At 44.0% G+C, this 15,051-nt stretch overlaps 1 protein-coding gene across 3 annotated transcripts in view; it reads left to right on the top strand.

The window, feature by feature from the left end:
• SKI (SKI proto-oncogene) overlaps window positions 1–15,051 on the top strand; it is a 141,262-nt gene that overhangs the window by 10,077 nt on the left and 116,134 nt on the right. The window contains exons 1-2 of one of the 3 annotated variants that reach the window (XM_074892585.1): window positions 12,245–12,942; window positions 13,055–13,976. In XM_074892585.1, the coding sequence (XP_074748686.1) occupies window positions 13,065–13,976 (912 nt within the window). In that variant the 5' untranslated portion in view covers window positions 12,245–12,942; window positions 13,055–13,064. Of the gene's footprint in view, window positions 1–12,244; window positions 13,977–15,051 lie in introns of those variants that run through there. The other 2 variants (XM_074892586.1, XM_074892584.1) reach the window with 2 other exon arrangements.

The following is a 15,051-nucleotide window of genomic DNA, read 5'->3' as shown; positions in this document are numbered from 1 at the left end:
TAATTGTTAAGTACGATCAGTGAAGTGGTTAGATGTGTGTCACAGTCCCTTTGTCTCACCTTCATCTGAGAATCATTCTATTCCTTTCACTATATCAAATCATTCCAGTTTGATGCTGATGTAAGACAAAACTGGGTCTTTGAAGTCAGATTTTTCCCTGGAGTAAGGAAGAAGAGGTGATGTTCTCCTTAGCTGAGGCAGTTAGTGGGTTTTTTTGTTTGTTTGCTTGTTTATGCAGAAGTTTGTGACTTCTTAATATTCCCCACTGTGGAGAAGATGCCAGTGCTGTTGCAAAGTACATAAAGAAAATAAGAAGCCTAGAGTAGAAGAAGTCTAAAAATCAGAGAAGGCTATGGAGCTGGTGAGAAAATGAGAGGTGACATGAGAACAGGAAGGAAAGGGGAAGGTTATGTCATTAGAGACTGGAATTCAATGTTTTGATGAAACTCCATGGATACAGGAAGGAGCAGGGCGGGTAAAAATAGCTAAATGAAAATGGTATGAGTTCCAAGAATTCAACTCTCTGTAAAGAAAGAAATATATGTTCTTGCTTAAAAACAGGTGGAAAAAGTTAAGTGTTTTTATGAAGCATTAGAAAGAATGAAGGAGAAAGGAAAGGGGCAAAATTTGCTGACTGCAATTTCTTTTTTTTTTTCCCCTCCAACCAAAACTTTAAATTTTCTGTTGTTTTTGCACACATTTCATCCAAATCCTCAGTGGCTTGCTTCCCAAGAGAGAGAACACTTTTTCGGTAAAGTCGTCTCATCAGAAGACCTTGGAGGCTGTTCAAACGAGAGGGGTTTTTTGGGCTGAGCACACGCTAATGCTTACAGACACAAAACTCTCTCACTCCCTGACTGATACAAAACACTACTGATCATTATATGTGAAAATGGCCATAATGTATAGAATAGTTTACTTTTCAGGACTTAAATTTGTCCAAAGCCAGCAAGCAGTTAGATGGAAGTATCTATTTTTTTTGTACTGAATTGTATATGCTCACATCCCCCCCGTAGAGATTCACATCTTATCTATAAAAGCAAAAGCTCTTACTACAAGAAAAAGAAAGAAAGAAAATCAACCAATTTACTTACTTAGATTTTGCTTTTGTTAATTTCTGAACAGATGGTAACATACCACAATGGAAGTTTTATAAAAATTTCCATCTTTTAACTGAGTACAGGCCTGAAATTTTTCCCTGGTGAAAATGCGGAGCGTGAGTCATTAAACATGCTATGCGCTATCTGCATGGGATTTTCACTTACTGTATTCAGAAAAGTCAGAAAGCCATTCCATTACAGTAACTGCTTTTTTTTTTTTTTCTCCTCCACCTGGGCAAACGGCCAATTCCATCATCTCAGGCTGAGCACTATGAACAAGGAAGGTACAGTCTGAGGAGGGGATGTAATGCACAGACAAGGCGGGGGCATTGCTCCACAGTCCAAGAGCAGGACTCAATTTCTAAAGATTTGAACAATTGTCAAAAGAAGTGACCTGAGTTATGATTTCTCCAGTTCAGTCTGAATTCACTAATTGAAAAGTTACGGCCTGGTTTTACAAGTGAGAGGTTATATTGCCTGCAGAGTGTTCAGCACCTACTGCATCTTGGCCCCAAATTATCATTATGGAGATAGAGAGTCTAAACTTAATCTTTGTTTGGACTCCATTTGAAATTTGGCACCGATTGCTGTGGGACAAATAAGGCCTGGAGGTGCTGAGTGTGATTTTTCTGCAGGTCTGCTGATTTGACCTTGGAGAGCTAGAGGAGTTCAAGCTCTCCAGTCTATAGTACTGTTCATCTTAGTGAAGTTATAGAACTTCGCTGGGTGGGGGGGAATATAAAGGGATTTTTACATTGAGGCTTCAAGGCATTTGTAGAATCCCTTGGTTCTCTCCAGGGCCCTGACTGCAGTCTCTGATGCCTAGTCCTCAATATGCAGCACCTTCCTGAGGAGCGCAGTGCTCATCAATTTTGTCACCCTGCTCTTTCTTGTATTGGTCTTTGTAACACGGGTGGATCAGAATTACCTTGGAGAAATCAAATCCGGGTCTGAAATCTGCAGTTTGGAATTTCCTTTGTATCATCTCAAGGTGGTATCCACATTCATTTTGGAGTGGAGATGTGAAAAAGGCCCCTTAGTTACTTACAGTAATGGGTGTGTTCAAAATGCAGAAGGATGGATGGATGGATGGATGGATGGATGGATGGATGGATGGATGGATGGATATATCATCTTCCAAGGTCTCTGTCGTTCAGGAAAAGATTAGTTAATTATTCTCAGTTTGTATGACAGTTAATGACATCTAGAAGAGAGGTGAATGGCATCTTGTTGGATGGCAAGGATAATATAGAACACAATTTCCCCTGAAGAAATAGCTCACATACCTTATATAATGAATGAGCTCATTTTGCCTGTGTTTGCCAGAAACAATAAAAGTTAGAAAATGTCCCAGTAATTAAAATAAAGTGTTACCCAGATTTATGGTGAGAAATGTGAAATGTCAGGCAATTGAGTGCAGCTCCACACTCACAAATAAGCTTCACATTCGTTAGAACAGGTTGCATTCATTACTAAGAACAGTGTGGGTCCAGTGCTAGCCCCAGAAGGCAATGAATGGTTTCTCCTGCTCAGGGAAAGAAAGCAGAGGGGAGGGAAAGGTGCCAGCTGGCATGTTAGCTGATGGATCTTGGGTCCTAGTGGTAATGCTGCAGTGTGCGCAGTACAGACATGATCATTGCTTCAAGATGGGCTTTGGATTACATGATGGATAGTAGGAAAGAGGCAGAGAGTACCATTCTCAGGCCTGCCATGTGCAGAAAAATCTAGCAGAAATTTTTGAAAGGGTGGAGATGAAAAAGGGGAATCTAAGCAAGACCAGCCTTTCCTGCAATCCTTCCTCTCAGAGTCACTGTTTATTTTTTTTAAATACAAATGCTATACCTATGAGTAGTATAGAAGTATATGAATATGAGTTCATCGCTTGCTTAAAATAATCTTTAACCCTAATTATTCTGGAGACCATTTTTTTTGTCAGAGGGTCACATAAGACAAGTGAAGGGGGTCTAATCTATGTAAGTACTATGCATATAGACATAGGGAATATTGAAAGTGTAGAACTGTTGGAAACAGAAGTGAAACTCCCTGAAAGTCTATGGGGTAACCTTATTTGAGCAGTACCCCTGCAAGTCATGCTGAAACACTGCAGTTGCCTTTCTGCTCTGTATAGCTAGAAGAGGGTAGGCTGCTGAAATGTCCTTCTGCTGTGACACGGGGATTGCGATACTGACAACCCACTGCCTTAACTCTTGTTGCTAGCTTTTGCACTCTTCTTTTCTGACATAGCTAATTAAAAATTGAAGAAACTTGAAATGAAAATGCTTTACATAAAAGCTAGTCTGACAATTTAAGCTGTTTAGAAACGAAAATGTTGTGTCTTTTCCTGAAAAAGAGAATGGGGCAATGTTAGGTCACAGGCACTTCAGTGAATATGTCTTGTGGAGGACTTTCATTACCTGATTCTACCAGACTGAAGGTGTCTGAAGAGTCTGGTGCAAAAAGCAGCCTGCCTTGTCCACTGGAGTATGAAAGAGGTCTTATGGACAAAACAAACAAAGCCCCAAAACCTTCTGTCTTTTAGTGTTGGATTCTTTTCTCACATAAATTTCATTTGGGAATAATTCTAGGAATACCAGTGGAGTTCTGTTAGAAAAAAAATAGTCATTACGTTAAAGCAGTTGATTTTAACTTGGTCAAAGATTTGTATTCTGATAAAGATCTGCAGAGTGGCCTTAAGCCTGCTGTATATCCTCTCCGTTCTTCAGTTCCACATCTGTAAAATGACAGTATGAATTTCTTTTTCATTACGTGCTTGTAAGAAAAATCTCATTATGCTAATGAGGTGTGGGCATGCTTTAATCACAGGTTCATTCAGAAAGCCCATAAATAAAATAAATATGAGATCAACCCATAAGAATTTGTGAGGAAGGAGTAGAAATTCCAGATTTTTGGGACAGCACGTTCTGAATTACTGAAGTGATGATGCAAGCACTTATCTCCATAGAGCGCCTAGTGCTCTGTGTGTTATTTATAGGAGACTCAGGCCTTTAAAATAAATTGCAGGTTCATATGTCAGACCAGCAGATAAAGGATCACTTTACAACAAGGGGTAGATATCATAAATTTCAAGCAGACTGTGAGGTTCATTCCCCTGCCATGATTTTGGATCTTAAGCTGTTGTAAAGTATGTACCAAAGAACATGAGAAAAGAGACTAGAATCGGAAGCCTTAGTGATAATGCAACTAGCAGATGATAAGGTCTTACAGCATCTTTCTAGCAAAGGCGCACTTAAGCATATCAATATTATTTGCAAAATATGGATACCGTGATGATGAGTAATTATCTCAAAGATGGAAGAGATTACAGAAAAGTTATGTGAATTCCTTGGAGTCTGCGAGAGGCTATTGAGGAAGGGAATGTTTAGCCTTAAATTTGCACATGGGTTTCAGGTGAAATGGAAATGAGGCACTATTAATCGTACCATCATGCAAGTCGATACATGCTAGTTGTAGAGCCCAGCTCTGTTGGTTGCCCTTTTACTCACCACAGCAGCTGCAGCAGATCAAATCAGTATTCCCACAGCTTCTCTGCATGATAGAGTGTGTGTGGGAGGGCAAGGGAGGGGACTTAACCCACTTTGTTTTGGTGAAGCTCAAAGCTGAAGTTTTGCTAATCAGTAACTCCTGTAGTGCAAGGTTGGCACACTCATTTCCTTTGATACTGATTGCTTTGGGATACACTAGATGGCTATAAGCCCTGAGCTAGGGGAGATACTTTGCTTAAGTTCTAGGTTTAACTTTGTCTTAAATGTGTTGATTTTCCTCCCTAGAATGGTGATAGAGACTATTTGGTCATAGCTTGTGTAAGAACCATGCTAGGAGGAAATGTTGAGGGTGGATAGCAACAGCTCAGTTGCCCTTTTTACAAGAACAAGGCTTTGGTTTGGTATTCCTATCCCTTCCTCTGTTGGATGTGTATGCTCTGCCTTGTTTGCTTATTGCTGGATATGCTGAGAAATGAAAGATTCTGTGTTAATATAAATGACAAAAAGTCTGTGTGGCCCTGAGTCACCTAACAGGACTATTCTGTAAGCTCCTTCGGGAATTCCAAGACTTCCAGCTTGTATTCCCCTCTTTGGTTCTGACTTTGCCAGTAAATTAATTTTTTTATTGGCAGTAGCAAGCAGGTATTTTTATTTTTCTTTTAATGAGGTGTTTGGCAGCGTCCACTGGGGCATGTAGGTACAGAGTGTGTGGGTGGGAGGGGCAGCCCTGAGCAACATACCAGGCAACTTGGGACAAAAAAAAAATCTAAAAGATGGAGACCTCTTTCATGTGCTTTTAACAGCCCCTCACCTTCTGTGTTTCCTAGGATGCCTGATGATTTCTTGCAATTTAAATGTGAATTTTAGGTGTGAGAGCAAGTCATGTTTTAAGCAGGTCGTATGCTCATTACATACATTAATCATGGATGTATGCCCATTAGTCAAACTCTGCGACCATTCAAGCCAGATCTTAAGTTCAGTAGAGCAGAGAGCTCTTGTTCTGAATAGCCTGCTGATCTGTGTTAGCTGCTACGCTGGCTAGCACTAGGCGCTGCTGGAGCAAAGAGCAGCAGTTGCTGTAACCTGAGCTTAAAGGCCGAATTTTATCCTAGATGATTATCCTCTGAGGATCAGGAGTAGAGAGGAATCCAAAATGTATATTGATCAAGAGGTTCTGTACTTTGGAAAGAAGTAAAAGATATAAAAGGGGATGGGCTATGGAGCTGACAGGAACTGAGAATTAGGAATGGGGTTAAGAAAATGGGGTTAAGAAAATAATTGTGAATAGGGTTAAGAAGATAATGATGACTCCTGAATCCATGGGGTTCTCTCCTTAGTGGTGGCAGAAGCTGCTATGAAGGTGGTAAAATATAATCAGTTAGCTGAACCAAACTCATAAAATATAGCATAGCTAGCTGCCATCACTGAAAAGATCAGATATTAAACCAATATGTTTGGCAGAGGAAGGAAAGGCAAAACCCTGAAGAGGAGCACCATTCTAGAGAGCGGTTGCTTTATTGTCTATGGCCAGGTCATGGATGCTAAAAGGGAGGATAAGATCTCTTCTGTTTTACGTGTGCCTGCTTTGTGTGTGTGCCTCAGAGTATGTTTCCAGCATTCCTAAATTCTGTCACTTTAGTTTTTTTCTTCAGTTTATTCCTTGGTCTTGAGTCTCGCTCAAACTCTAGAAGACTGTATGTGGCACGGTTAAGCTGGCTGTACCTTCCAGGAGGTAGAGGTCAGCCTTGTAGCTCCTTAGCCTTTGTTCGAAATACACAACTTGGGCATTTTCACTGAAACTACATAGCATGGCAGGATTGGGAATAACCTGTGAAAAGGGAGCTCTGCTTTTCTGCCCTCACTCTGGACTTGCTGTCTCAGTTTTCCCATGATTTGGACCCTACAAGACTTTCAAGCTACTGGGCAACTGAAGGTAGAGATGCTGCAGGATTGCAGTTTGCTCTATGCATTGGATTCTCTTTTTAAACCACCTTCAAAATTTGGCTCAAAGAAGTGAATGGAAAAGCCTAGGTTTTTTTGACTCGTACTATCTTGTAGCACTGTTACCTTAGACATACAGTTACAAATCACATCTTTCAAGTCGTATCTTTAAGGAACCACTAAGAGATTTGGTTGCATGTCCTAACTGAAAATCAAGACCATTGTTTGGGTGCTTAATGTTAAGACCTCAGGTCTGATCTTTATTGCCATAAAGCCAATGTTATGATCTTAAAAAAACAAAAAGAAAAGATTTTCAGGCATGTTTAGGGGTCAAAAAAAGTTTTACTTTAAGGTTCCCTGAAAAAAAAAAAAAGTCTGCATTTCTTGCACTGTTCAGAAACTGGCTGCAATAGCACTGAGACAGCATATGTGCCTTAGAAGGTGGTAGGTGGTACAAACACTCAGTAGCTTTTCCACAGGTGGATTGTGGAGGGTACAATCGTCCATGCTTTCTCTCAGGAAGAGAACAGATTAAGTCCAGGACATGACAAGGTGCCTGTTTCCTCAGCCAGTGGTGGAAGGGGCTGGAGAGTAGGACAGCAAGGTGAAGTGCACGTTGTTCTGTGCCATCAGGCAAGTGAAAAAATTCCACCTGCTTGTTTTCGCTGCTGTTTGAATCAAGCTAGAGACAGCAAGTGAAATGCGCTGCTGTTCTGTTTTATCTGTTAGTAACTTTATATACGCTGAATGGCTTTATGAAGAGAAAATGATCACTAAACCCTGAGCTCATTAGCTTATTGATCCAAATACTGATGATGGATTTTCCCTATAGCCAGAACACTGCAGTAAGATTCACAGAGGGTGCCCTGGGAACGCCAGAAGAACCCAGATTCAGTTCCAGCTCTGCTTCCCATGTGCTTTTTTGAGGGTGGAATTCCCCACTGGAATGACCTCCCGCTTATCCTGTTATCCAAGGTTATCTTAAGAAATCTTCATCAACTGCCAACTCATGTAACTCAGCAATTTGAGGAAGTTTTACATCTACCTATATACCACCTCCCCACTTAGTCTCATAATTACCAATTTTGTTTTTACTGCTCCCAGAATAGATCTTGCCCCACTACTTTGAGAACAGTAAAATCCTAAAATAACCTTATAAATGAGCTGTTAGTATGTAAATCAAACCTGTAACCAGTCTGTATGAAGTGTAGGATAGGGGATAGACTTTCGAGGCTGTGCAGCATCCCAAAGCTCACCTAGAGCATGGTAGGACTTGATATATGGAAATACCATGGAAGTCCCAGCACCTCACTGAGCTCTTTGGCCTGAAAGGCATTGTCTAAATAGTTGATTTTTCCATTAATTAAATAAAAAGAACATTTTTGTTGATATGAGTCCATCGCTGTCCTTAGACAGTGAAATTTTTTATTTGGTTCATCTTAAATATGACTGATTCATGAAACCTTTTTTTACATCTGATTTTTTAGATGTTTTAAAATTCACTTATTTCAGTACGTATCTAGGAGTAATATGTACAAAAAAATGGGGTCTCTTTAAAAAGAAATGTTTCAGAATTTGTTTTAGCCCAAAAGATACGAAGTTGGAACACATTTGTGAAATAATTTTCTGTAAGTGGAATCTGTGTGTTGATGAAAAATTGAAATATTTGATTGAAAAAGACCACCTGACTCTCAGATATGTCTTTTTCAGCTGAGAGTTTGAAACCTTATTCTGCAGGTTCTGGATAGTTTGGCATTCACCAGCTCCGCTGTAAGGGAAATGATCAATGAAAATGATGACCTTAAACTGATAGTCTCTAAAGGAAAGGAGGGAAGGAAATATCCTGGTCATGCAGAAATTGTTTTACTTCAGTACCAGAATGTCACAATTAGAAATGAATATGCACAATACAAACATGGAGAAATTAGATGTTCACTGCTATAAAGAACTATCTCACGTGAGCTATAGTAGGGAATTTTGTTGTGTCACATTTGCACCCATGCTTTTATTTTTCACTTACTATTGTTCTTCACAATCTTCCTATCGGCCCTTCCCAAACGTTTTGTCAAATAACTGCAATATGCGGCATGGTCCTTGATAATCCCCAGTTCTTCCCTTACTAAGCAGGCATTGAAAACCGGAGGGGGACTGGGGTGAATTCGTTTAGAATATACTTTTCATATGCCTATATAAACATATGCATAAACATGATATCCTCCACTCGGGGAACGCGTAAAAGGTGGGACATGATACTTGTGAGAGGCACAGAGTTCTGCAAATGAAGGCGGTGGGGAGGGAAACAAATTGCCTGTTAAATATGGAAAATGGAGTCTGCTTTTTGTTCTGGGCCTTTGGAATCTGTGGGTGGATTGGAACTGGCAGGCAGGGAGCAAACACCCACCCACCATAGGGCTGTGTGGTTCAGAAGTTTACAAGAGTGTTTGTGTTCCAGGAGCTGTTGGCCTTGAAGCCAATGGAGAGGGGGAGGAGAAGAGGGAGAGAGTGAGAAAAACACTGTGGTGTTAGGGCCCTTCCTCCGAGATATTTTTCCCCTCTCCTTTCTCCAGCTAGAGGGCTTTGGAACTGGAGCAAGAGAAACAGTTACTGGGGGAAAGATTAATATGGTTTTAAGATGTGCAGTGCTCACAGTCCGTCGTCAGGGGAGGCAGAGACTTCAGAAGCCACTGCCACCTTAATCCCAAATGAGAGCTCTTGTCGCTCCCCCTTCTCCTGCCCTGCTGCTGTTTAATTCTGCAGAGTCTGTGGGATATAAAGAAATTGAAGTTTTACTGTATTGTTACTGCAGAAGTTGAAAATTGGTTTCTGTCCCATCGTGAACTGAGGTTCAGAAGCTGCCACTCTAATTGGTCACCATCTGGATATTGCAGATACAGAAACTGAGGCAGAGAGACTAAACAACTTGCCCAAGGCAACAGGAAGTCTGTGGGAGATCTGGGAATAGACCCCAGATGTCCTGAGTTTTCTGTCTTAACCACAAGACCATCCTTCCTGTCTTTTTGGTAGTCCCCTCTGCTTCAGGAATTCTGTTTATGGATTCCACCCATAAACAATCTGTTGCATGATCCAGTGATTTACTTGCATAAAAGAGTCATTTGGAAGGGAAAATGGCACCTCTCTCAAAATGAACTGCAGTTACTTCTGTCCTTTCTTTCTAAGGGGTAAAGGAGAGGGAGTGCAAAAACAAAACCCCAGCTTCCAGAGCTAAGAAGCTTCTCCACTGCTATCCAAACTTCCTGCAAGCTTTAGTGCTGTTCTTTAAAAGAATCAGGTGCTCCATACATGATGTTTGAGTATATCTTGAGTATATCTATTTATATTTTAGTGAGTTAAAAAAAAAATGACTGAAACTGGACTAAATCCATCTAGGGAGTTATTCTGCTGCTGTTCACCATCAGATCTGAGTACCTTCCGTGACAGTCAGTTCGACTGCCCTATCCCTAACGGACTTCGCTGTGCATCTGGCACGTCTCCCTTGTCATAGTTGGCACTTTTCTAAGATGAGGCTGAAAGGTGGGAAGAGTTTTATTTTTAATAAAGCGCACCCTTTGGTTTCGAAATGATGGAACGGGTGGAATGTCATAGATGTCCTAACTATTATCAAAAGGTACCATACGTAGTTTCTGAAGCATATTATTGAAAATTATTCTTAACTAAAACCTTCTAGATACCTGTTACTCAGTGAAGAATGTTCCTAGCCCTGCTTCCTCTTAATGTGGTAACCTCTTTAGCATCAGGAATCAACAAGGACTGCATGGCCTAGATTGTTAGATCATATCTTTAGACCTTGGTATTGCCGTAATATCTAAAAATTCCACTCGTGGATCACTAAATCCATATGGAATGCATTGTATACACGGAACCTCAAAGGGTACATCTTGCCATCGATGGCTTTCTATAATAAAGCAGTTTGGTAAAGATTCTCCAAGTTTCTTCTCTCAGCACGCGAAGACACAACTGACGACTTGGACCAATATGTTTGGTTCTTGCCTTCTCTGAGCTCCCCCGTAACTTTAGGGCTTAATGTCTAAGTTGGGTATGCGAGAGTGGGTTCCTCTCTGGAGAAATGCCGATTCAGTTGCAAGATCAAAGCTCTTTTGCAACTCTGTGGCACCTCTTTCCTTTACTCTGAATGGGTAAAAATACAAAGATGAGAGCTTGCTGCGTTCCCTGCCCCGTTACACTGATGCTGAGTAAATCGTAACTTCTTGTTTTCTGCTTGCTCTTTTAAACAGTGTTTGGATATTTGTCTACTTGTTCCTTCTCTTTTGTCCTGATCTACCTGTTTTTTCTGCCTTTATAGGTAATTTTTTTTTTTGCTTTTATATGTAATGCTTTTATGGTAAACTTTCAGAGGAGACTCTTCGAATGCTCAATTTCTGCGTCACTCGGTGGGGCCAGATTCTATCCTATGAACAGTGCTTAAAGTCACTATTGCATTACAAACGATATTTTAACAGCTGTGTTGGTGTAGAACTGCTCTCCAGCCTTTTTTTTTGGCACCCACAGCTGACAAGAGTTTGGAGGTAACAGGTGTGGTAACCTTTTCAGCTTGTTTCTTACGTTTGCACTTAATTTTTTAGAATTTGAGAACTTGGAATATTTTTTAGAATTCTAGCTGTGCAGCCCATGGGGAAAAAAAAAAAAAAAAGGAGAAGCCCCATTTTTTCGTCTTTGAGATCTGATATGAAGGGAGACTAGAGCGCACCTCGTTCCCGGCGGGAACCAGAAGATCCCCACAGGCTCGCGGCCGCTCCGCGCTTCCCGCCGCTGGGGCGCGCGCGGGGCCGGGCCCGCGGCCGCGCCTCGCTCGGTAGAGGGCGCTCGCCTCTGGGCCGGCGGTGGCGCGCGGCGCCTGGGCCCGCCGGCCTCGGCCACCCGCCGGGGTTGGGGCAGAGGCGCGGAGCCGCCCGCCTGTGCGGAAACCGCGCGGGTTTCTTGGCCGAATCCGACTCGTTACTTCAGTGAGGGCTTGGGTTAGTTGTGTGGCGGCTGTGCCTCACGCTCCTTCCACGTGTAAAGCGTCGCGTGTGACACGTGTGTCGGGAGCGGGGCACGCGTGGGCGCGCAGCGCGGGGTCAGTGCGGTGCGCGGCTCGCCACGTCGTGCCTCCCGCGGGGCGCGCTGCTTTCGGCCAGAAATTGTGTTTGTACGCCTGCGATTTCTGCTCCTAGAGAGGGGCGTGTGCTCAAAGTTGAACTTAAGCGTTGTAAGCAGGTTTTGCGACGGACAGGTTTGTGGGTTTGTTGGGTGATTTTTTTTTTTCTTTGGTGGCGTGCTGGCACTTGGTGCGCGTGGCAGCCGCGTTTTCTCTCGTTCCCTTTTTTACCGCTGCCCAGCCAGCGAAGCGGCGAAAAAGCCCTCGCCCTACCGCCCCTCCTCGGCGGCGCGGCGGTCTGTGAACCCAGCAGTTTACCCGCCCGCCCTCCCCGGCGCCGCCGCCCGGGGCCGTGCCGCGCGCCCGCCGGTGCAGAAGCTGAGCGCGGAGCGGAGGGGGGAGGCGGGCGCTGTTCCTGGAAGAGCCCGGCCTGGGGAGTTGGTCACATTCTTGGCTGGGATTCAATGACTGAGGCAGACACCAACAAACAGAGGGGGGGAGGAGGAGGAGGAGGAGGAGAAGGAGGAGGAGGAGGAGGAGGAGTGAGGGAGGCTGAGCCAGCCTGCATTAGCTCAGCTCTCAGGCACTCTCAGTCTCCGGTGGAAAGAGGAGCTGGGAGGATGTGCGCTCTGTTACCGCGGCTCCCCACGGCACGCCGAGAAGACCGAGAGGAATAAGGGAAGAAAGGCGAAGCGAGAGACGAGGAGTCCTCCCAGATCAAGCTGAGGGACCACGAGGGGGAAGGGAGCCTGCTCGTTGCCCGTCCGAAGCCCCCGCGCCGTTTTGGAAGTGCCAGAGATTTGGGCCTTTTCCTTTTCTTCTGCGTTGTTCCCTTCTACAGCCCAAGCTTTCTTCCTCCTCCTGCTTTTTACTTTCCTCCCCCGCGCCTTCCTTTCGGTGGATATGGACAGAAGGGTGATTACTGCAGAGAAGCAGCAGCCGCCAGAACATATTTGAGCCCGTGGTGCTGGGAGCGTGGCACAGACTTTTTGTATTTCTGTGGGTGGCGTGTGTGTGTGTGTGAGTGAGTGTGTGTGTGTGGTGGAGGTGTGGGAGGCGGGATTGGTTTGCCTGGGGGGTTGGCTGAGGGGGTGAGTGCTCGGATGAAGACCTCTTTTTGCCGTGACTCTCTGCTCCATCGGGGCAGCTTGGAGACTTGGAGGTTTTGAAATTGTAACGAACCAAGAGAAAAGAAAGAAGAGAGAGACACGCATACAAAAGGATTTATTTCCTATTCGTTAGTGGATTGTTAAACCTGAGTGGGAAGGAGAAAAAAACAAGGGTGGGTTGTTTTATTTTGTTCGTAATTTTTTTCTTAAAGAAAAAATCCCTTAAGTGGATTTGTACCAGGGTGGAAGATAACTGGGGATTTTTGTTGTTTGTTTTGGGAATAGAAACTAAAAAATGGAGACTGTAAGTAGAAGCAGCTTCCAGCCTCATCCAGGACTGCAGAAGACCTTGGAACAGTTTCATCTGAGCTCTATGAGCTCCCTGGGTGGCCCTGCTGCTTTCTCAGCACGATGGGCACAGGAGATGTACAAGAAAGACAATGGCAAAGACCCAGCAGAACCTGTACTGCATCTGCCCCCTATCCAGCCGCCTCCGGTAATGCCTGGTCCCTTCTTCATGCCCTCGGACAGATCCACAGAGAGGTGCGAGACCATCCTGGAAGGGGAAACCATCTCCTGCTTCGTGGTGGGTGGAGAAAAGCGGCTTTGCTTGCCCCAGATCCTGAACTCGGTGCTCAGGGACTTCTCCCTGCAGCAGATTAATTCGGTGTGTGATGAGCTACATATTTACTGCTCCAGATGCACTGCTGACCAGCTGGAAATCCTCAAAGTCATGGGCATCCTGCCCTTCTCCGCTCCTTCCTGCGGGCTCATCACTAAAACTGATGCTGAGAGGCTTTGTAACGCCTTGCTTTATGGTGGCACCTATCCTCCCCACTGCAAGAAGGAATTCTCTAGCACGATTGAGCTGGAGCTTACAGAGAAGAGCTTCAAGGTGTATCATGAGTGTTTTGGGAAGTGTAAGGGACTCCTGGTGCCAGAGCTTTACAGTAACCCCAGCGCAGCCTGCATCCAGTGCTTGGACTGCAGGCTGATGTACCCACCTCACAAATTTGTGGTCCACTCTCACAAATCGCTGGAAAACAGGACTTGCCACTGGGGCTTTGACTCTGCAAACTGGAGATCCTATATCCTCCTCAGCCAGGATTACACTGGGAAAGAGGAGAAAGCTAGACTGGGCCAGCTCTTAGATGAAATGAAAGAAAAATTTGACTATAACAACAAATACAAGAGGAAAGCCCCCAGGGTAAGTGATGCCTTTAATTTTAAAGGGGGTGGGGGAAGAAAGAGAAAAGGAATTTTCTATAATTTCGGTAACATTCGTTGATACACCCAATTTGTTACCAGCTGCTTTCCCTTTGACTCATTTAGCAATCTAATCGTGTTCTTAATTCTCACCACGTGTGTGTTAATGTAGACGAGCAGTGTTTGAGATGGCACCTTTTTTTCTCTGGTTATGTTCTGAACACGGTAGTTGGAGTTTGTTTAAATTATATATGTGTGCTTGCATCTCTTAGTATACATGGAACCTGATCTTTGAAAGCCATCACGCTACTCCAGACTTCAGCAGGAAGTATGTGATTTCGGGTCTTACAGAGCTTCAGTTAGGGGTCAAGACAAGGAAGAAGGCAGAAAAAAATAAGTTACTGATCGCTCCAGACGCAAATATATACAATTTTCTGTTCAGCCGTGTGCCGCCAGGGATGGAGGTGGGGGCTAAATTGTTTAAATGCTTGTGCTGAAATAAAATGTGGCTGCAAAGAAAAAATACTGACAGTAATGCAGGTTACTGGTGTTCAGATTAAGTGTGTGGAACGGGAATGGAGAAGTCCCTGCTTTTAGAGTATCCCTGTGGAGTCTGAATCTCCCCACCAGCCAGGCTTTTGTATGATGGATTCTGTATACATTCAGTAAATGAATCTGTCTAGGGCCAGCTGCAGCAGCCCCTTAAGGTATGCCATGCCGTGCTGAGCCAGACAGCTAAAGCACATTTTTTTAGGTGTCTTTTGTTTTTCTTTCAGTCTGAGCTGCCTTTAGATCCCAGAATCCCCGGTGTGTGCGTGGGAGGCAGCCTTGGCATCTGGCACCGGTCCTGATCAATGGGCAGCGGTGCCACCAGGCCTTGAGGACTCGCCTGCAGACACCGGGATGTCTGGCTAGCTGGCGAGGGGGCAACTGGCTGTGGGATGAGCAATTCGCTTCCTGTCTTCCCCCCCCCCCACCCTGCCCCCAGTATAAGGTTAAAGCAAACTCTTGCTTACTGAGTTTTATACTGCAGGTTTGTTGGTTGGATTCTGCCTCATCTGCTAGAGATTTCCGAA

This window comes from Strix uralensis, chromosome 23 (genome assembly GCF_047716275.1).
Source record: "Strix uralensis isolate ZFMK-TIS-50842 chromosome 23, bStrUra1, whole genome shotgun sequence".
Taxonomy (NCBI): Eukaryota; Metazoa; Chordata; class Aves; order Strigiformes; family Strigidae; genus Strix; species Strix uralensis.
This window is presented reverse-complemented; position numbering and strand designations above follow the sequence as displayed.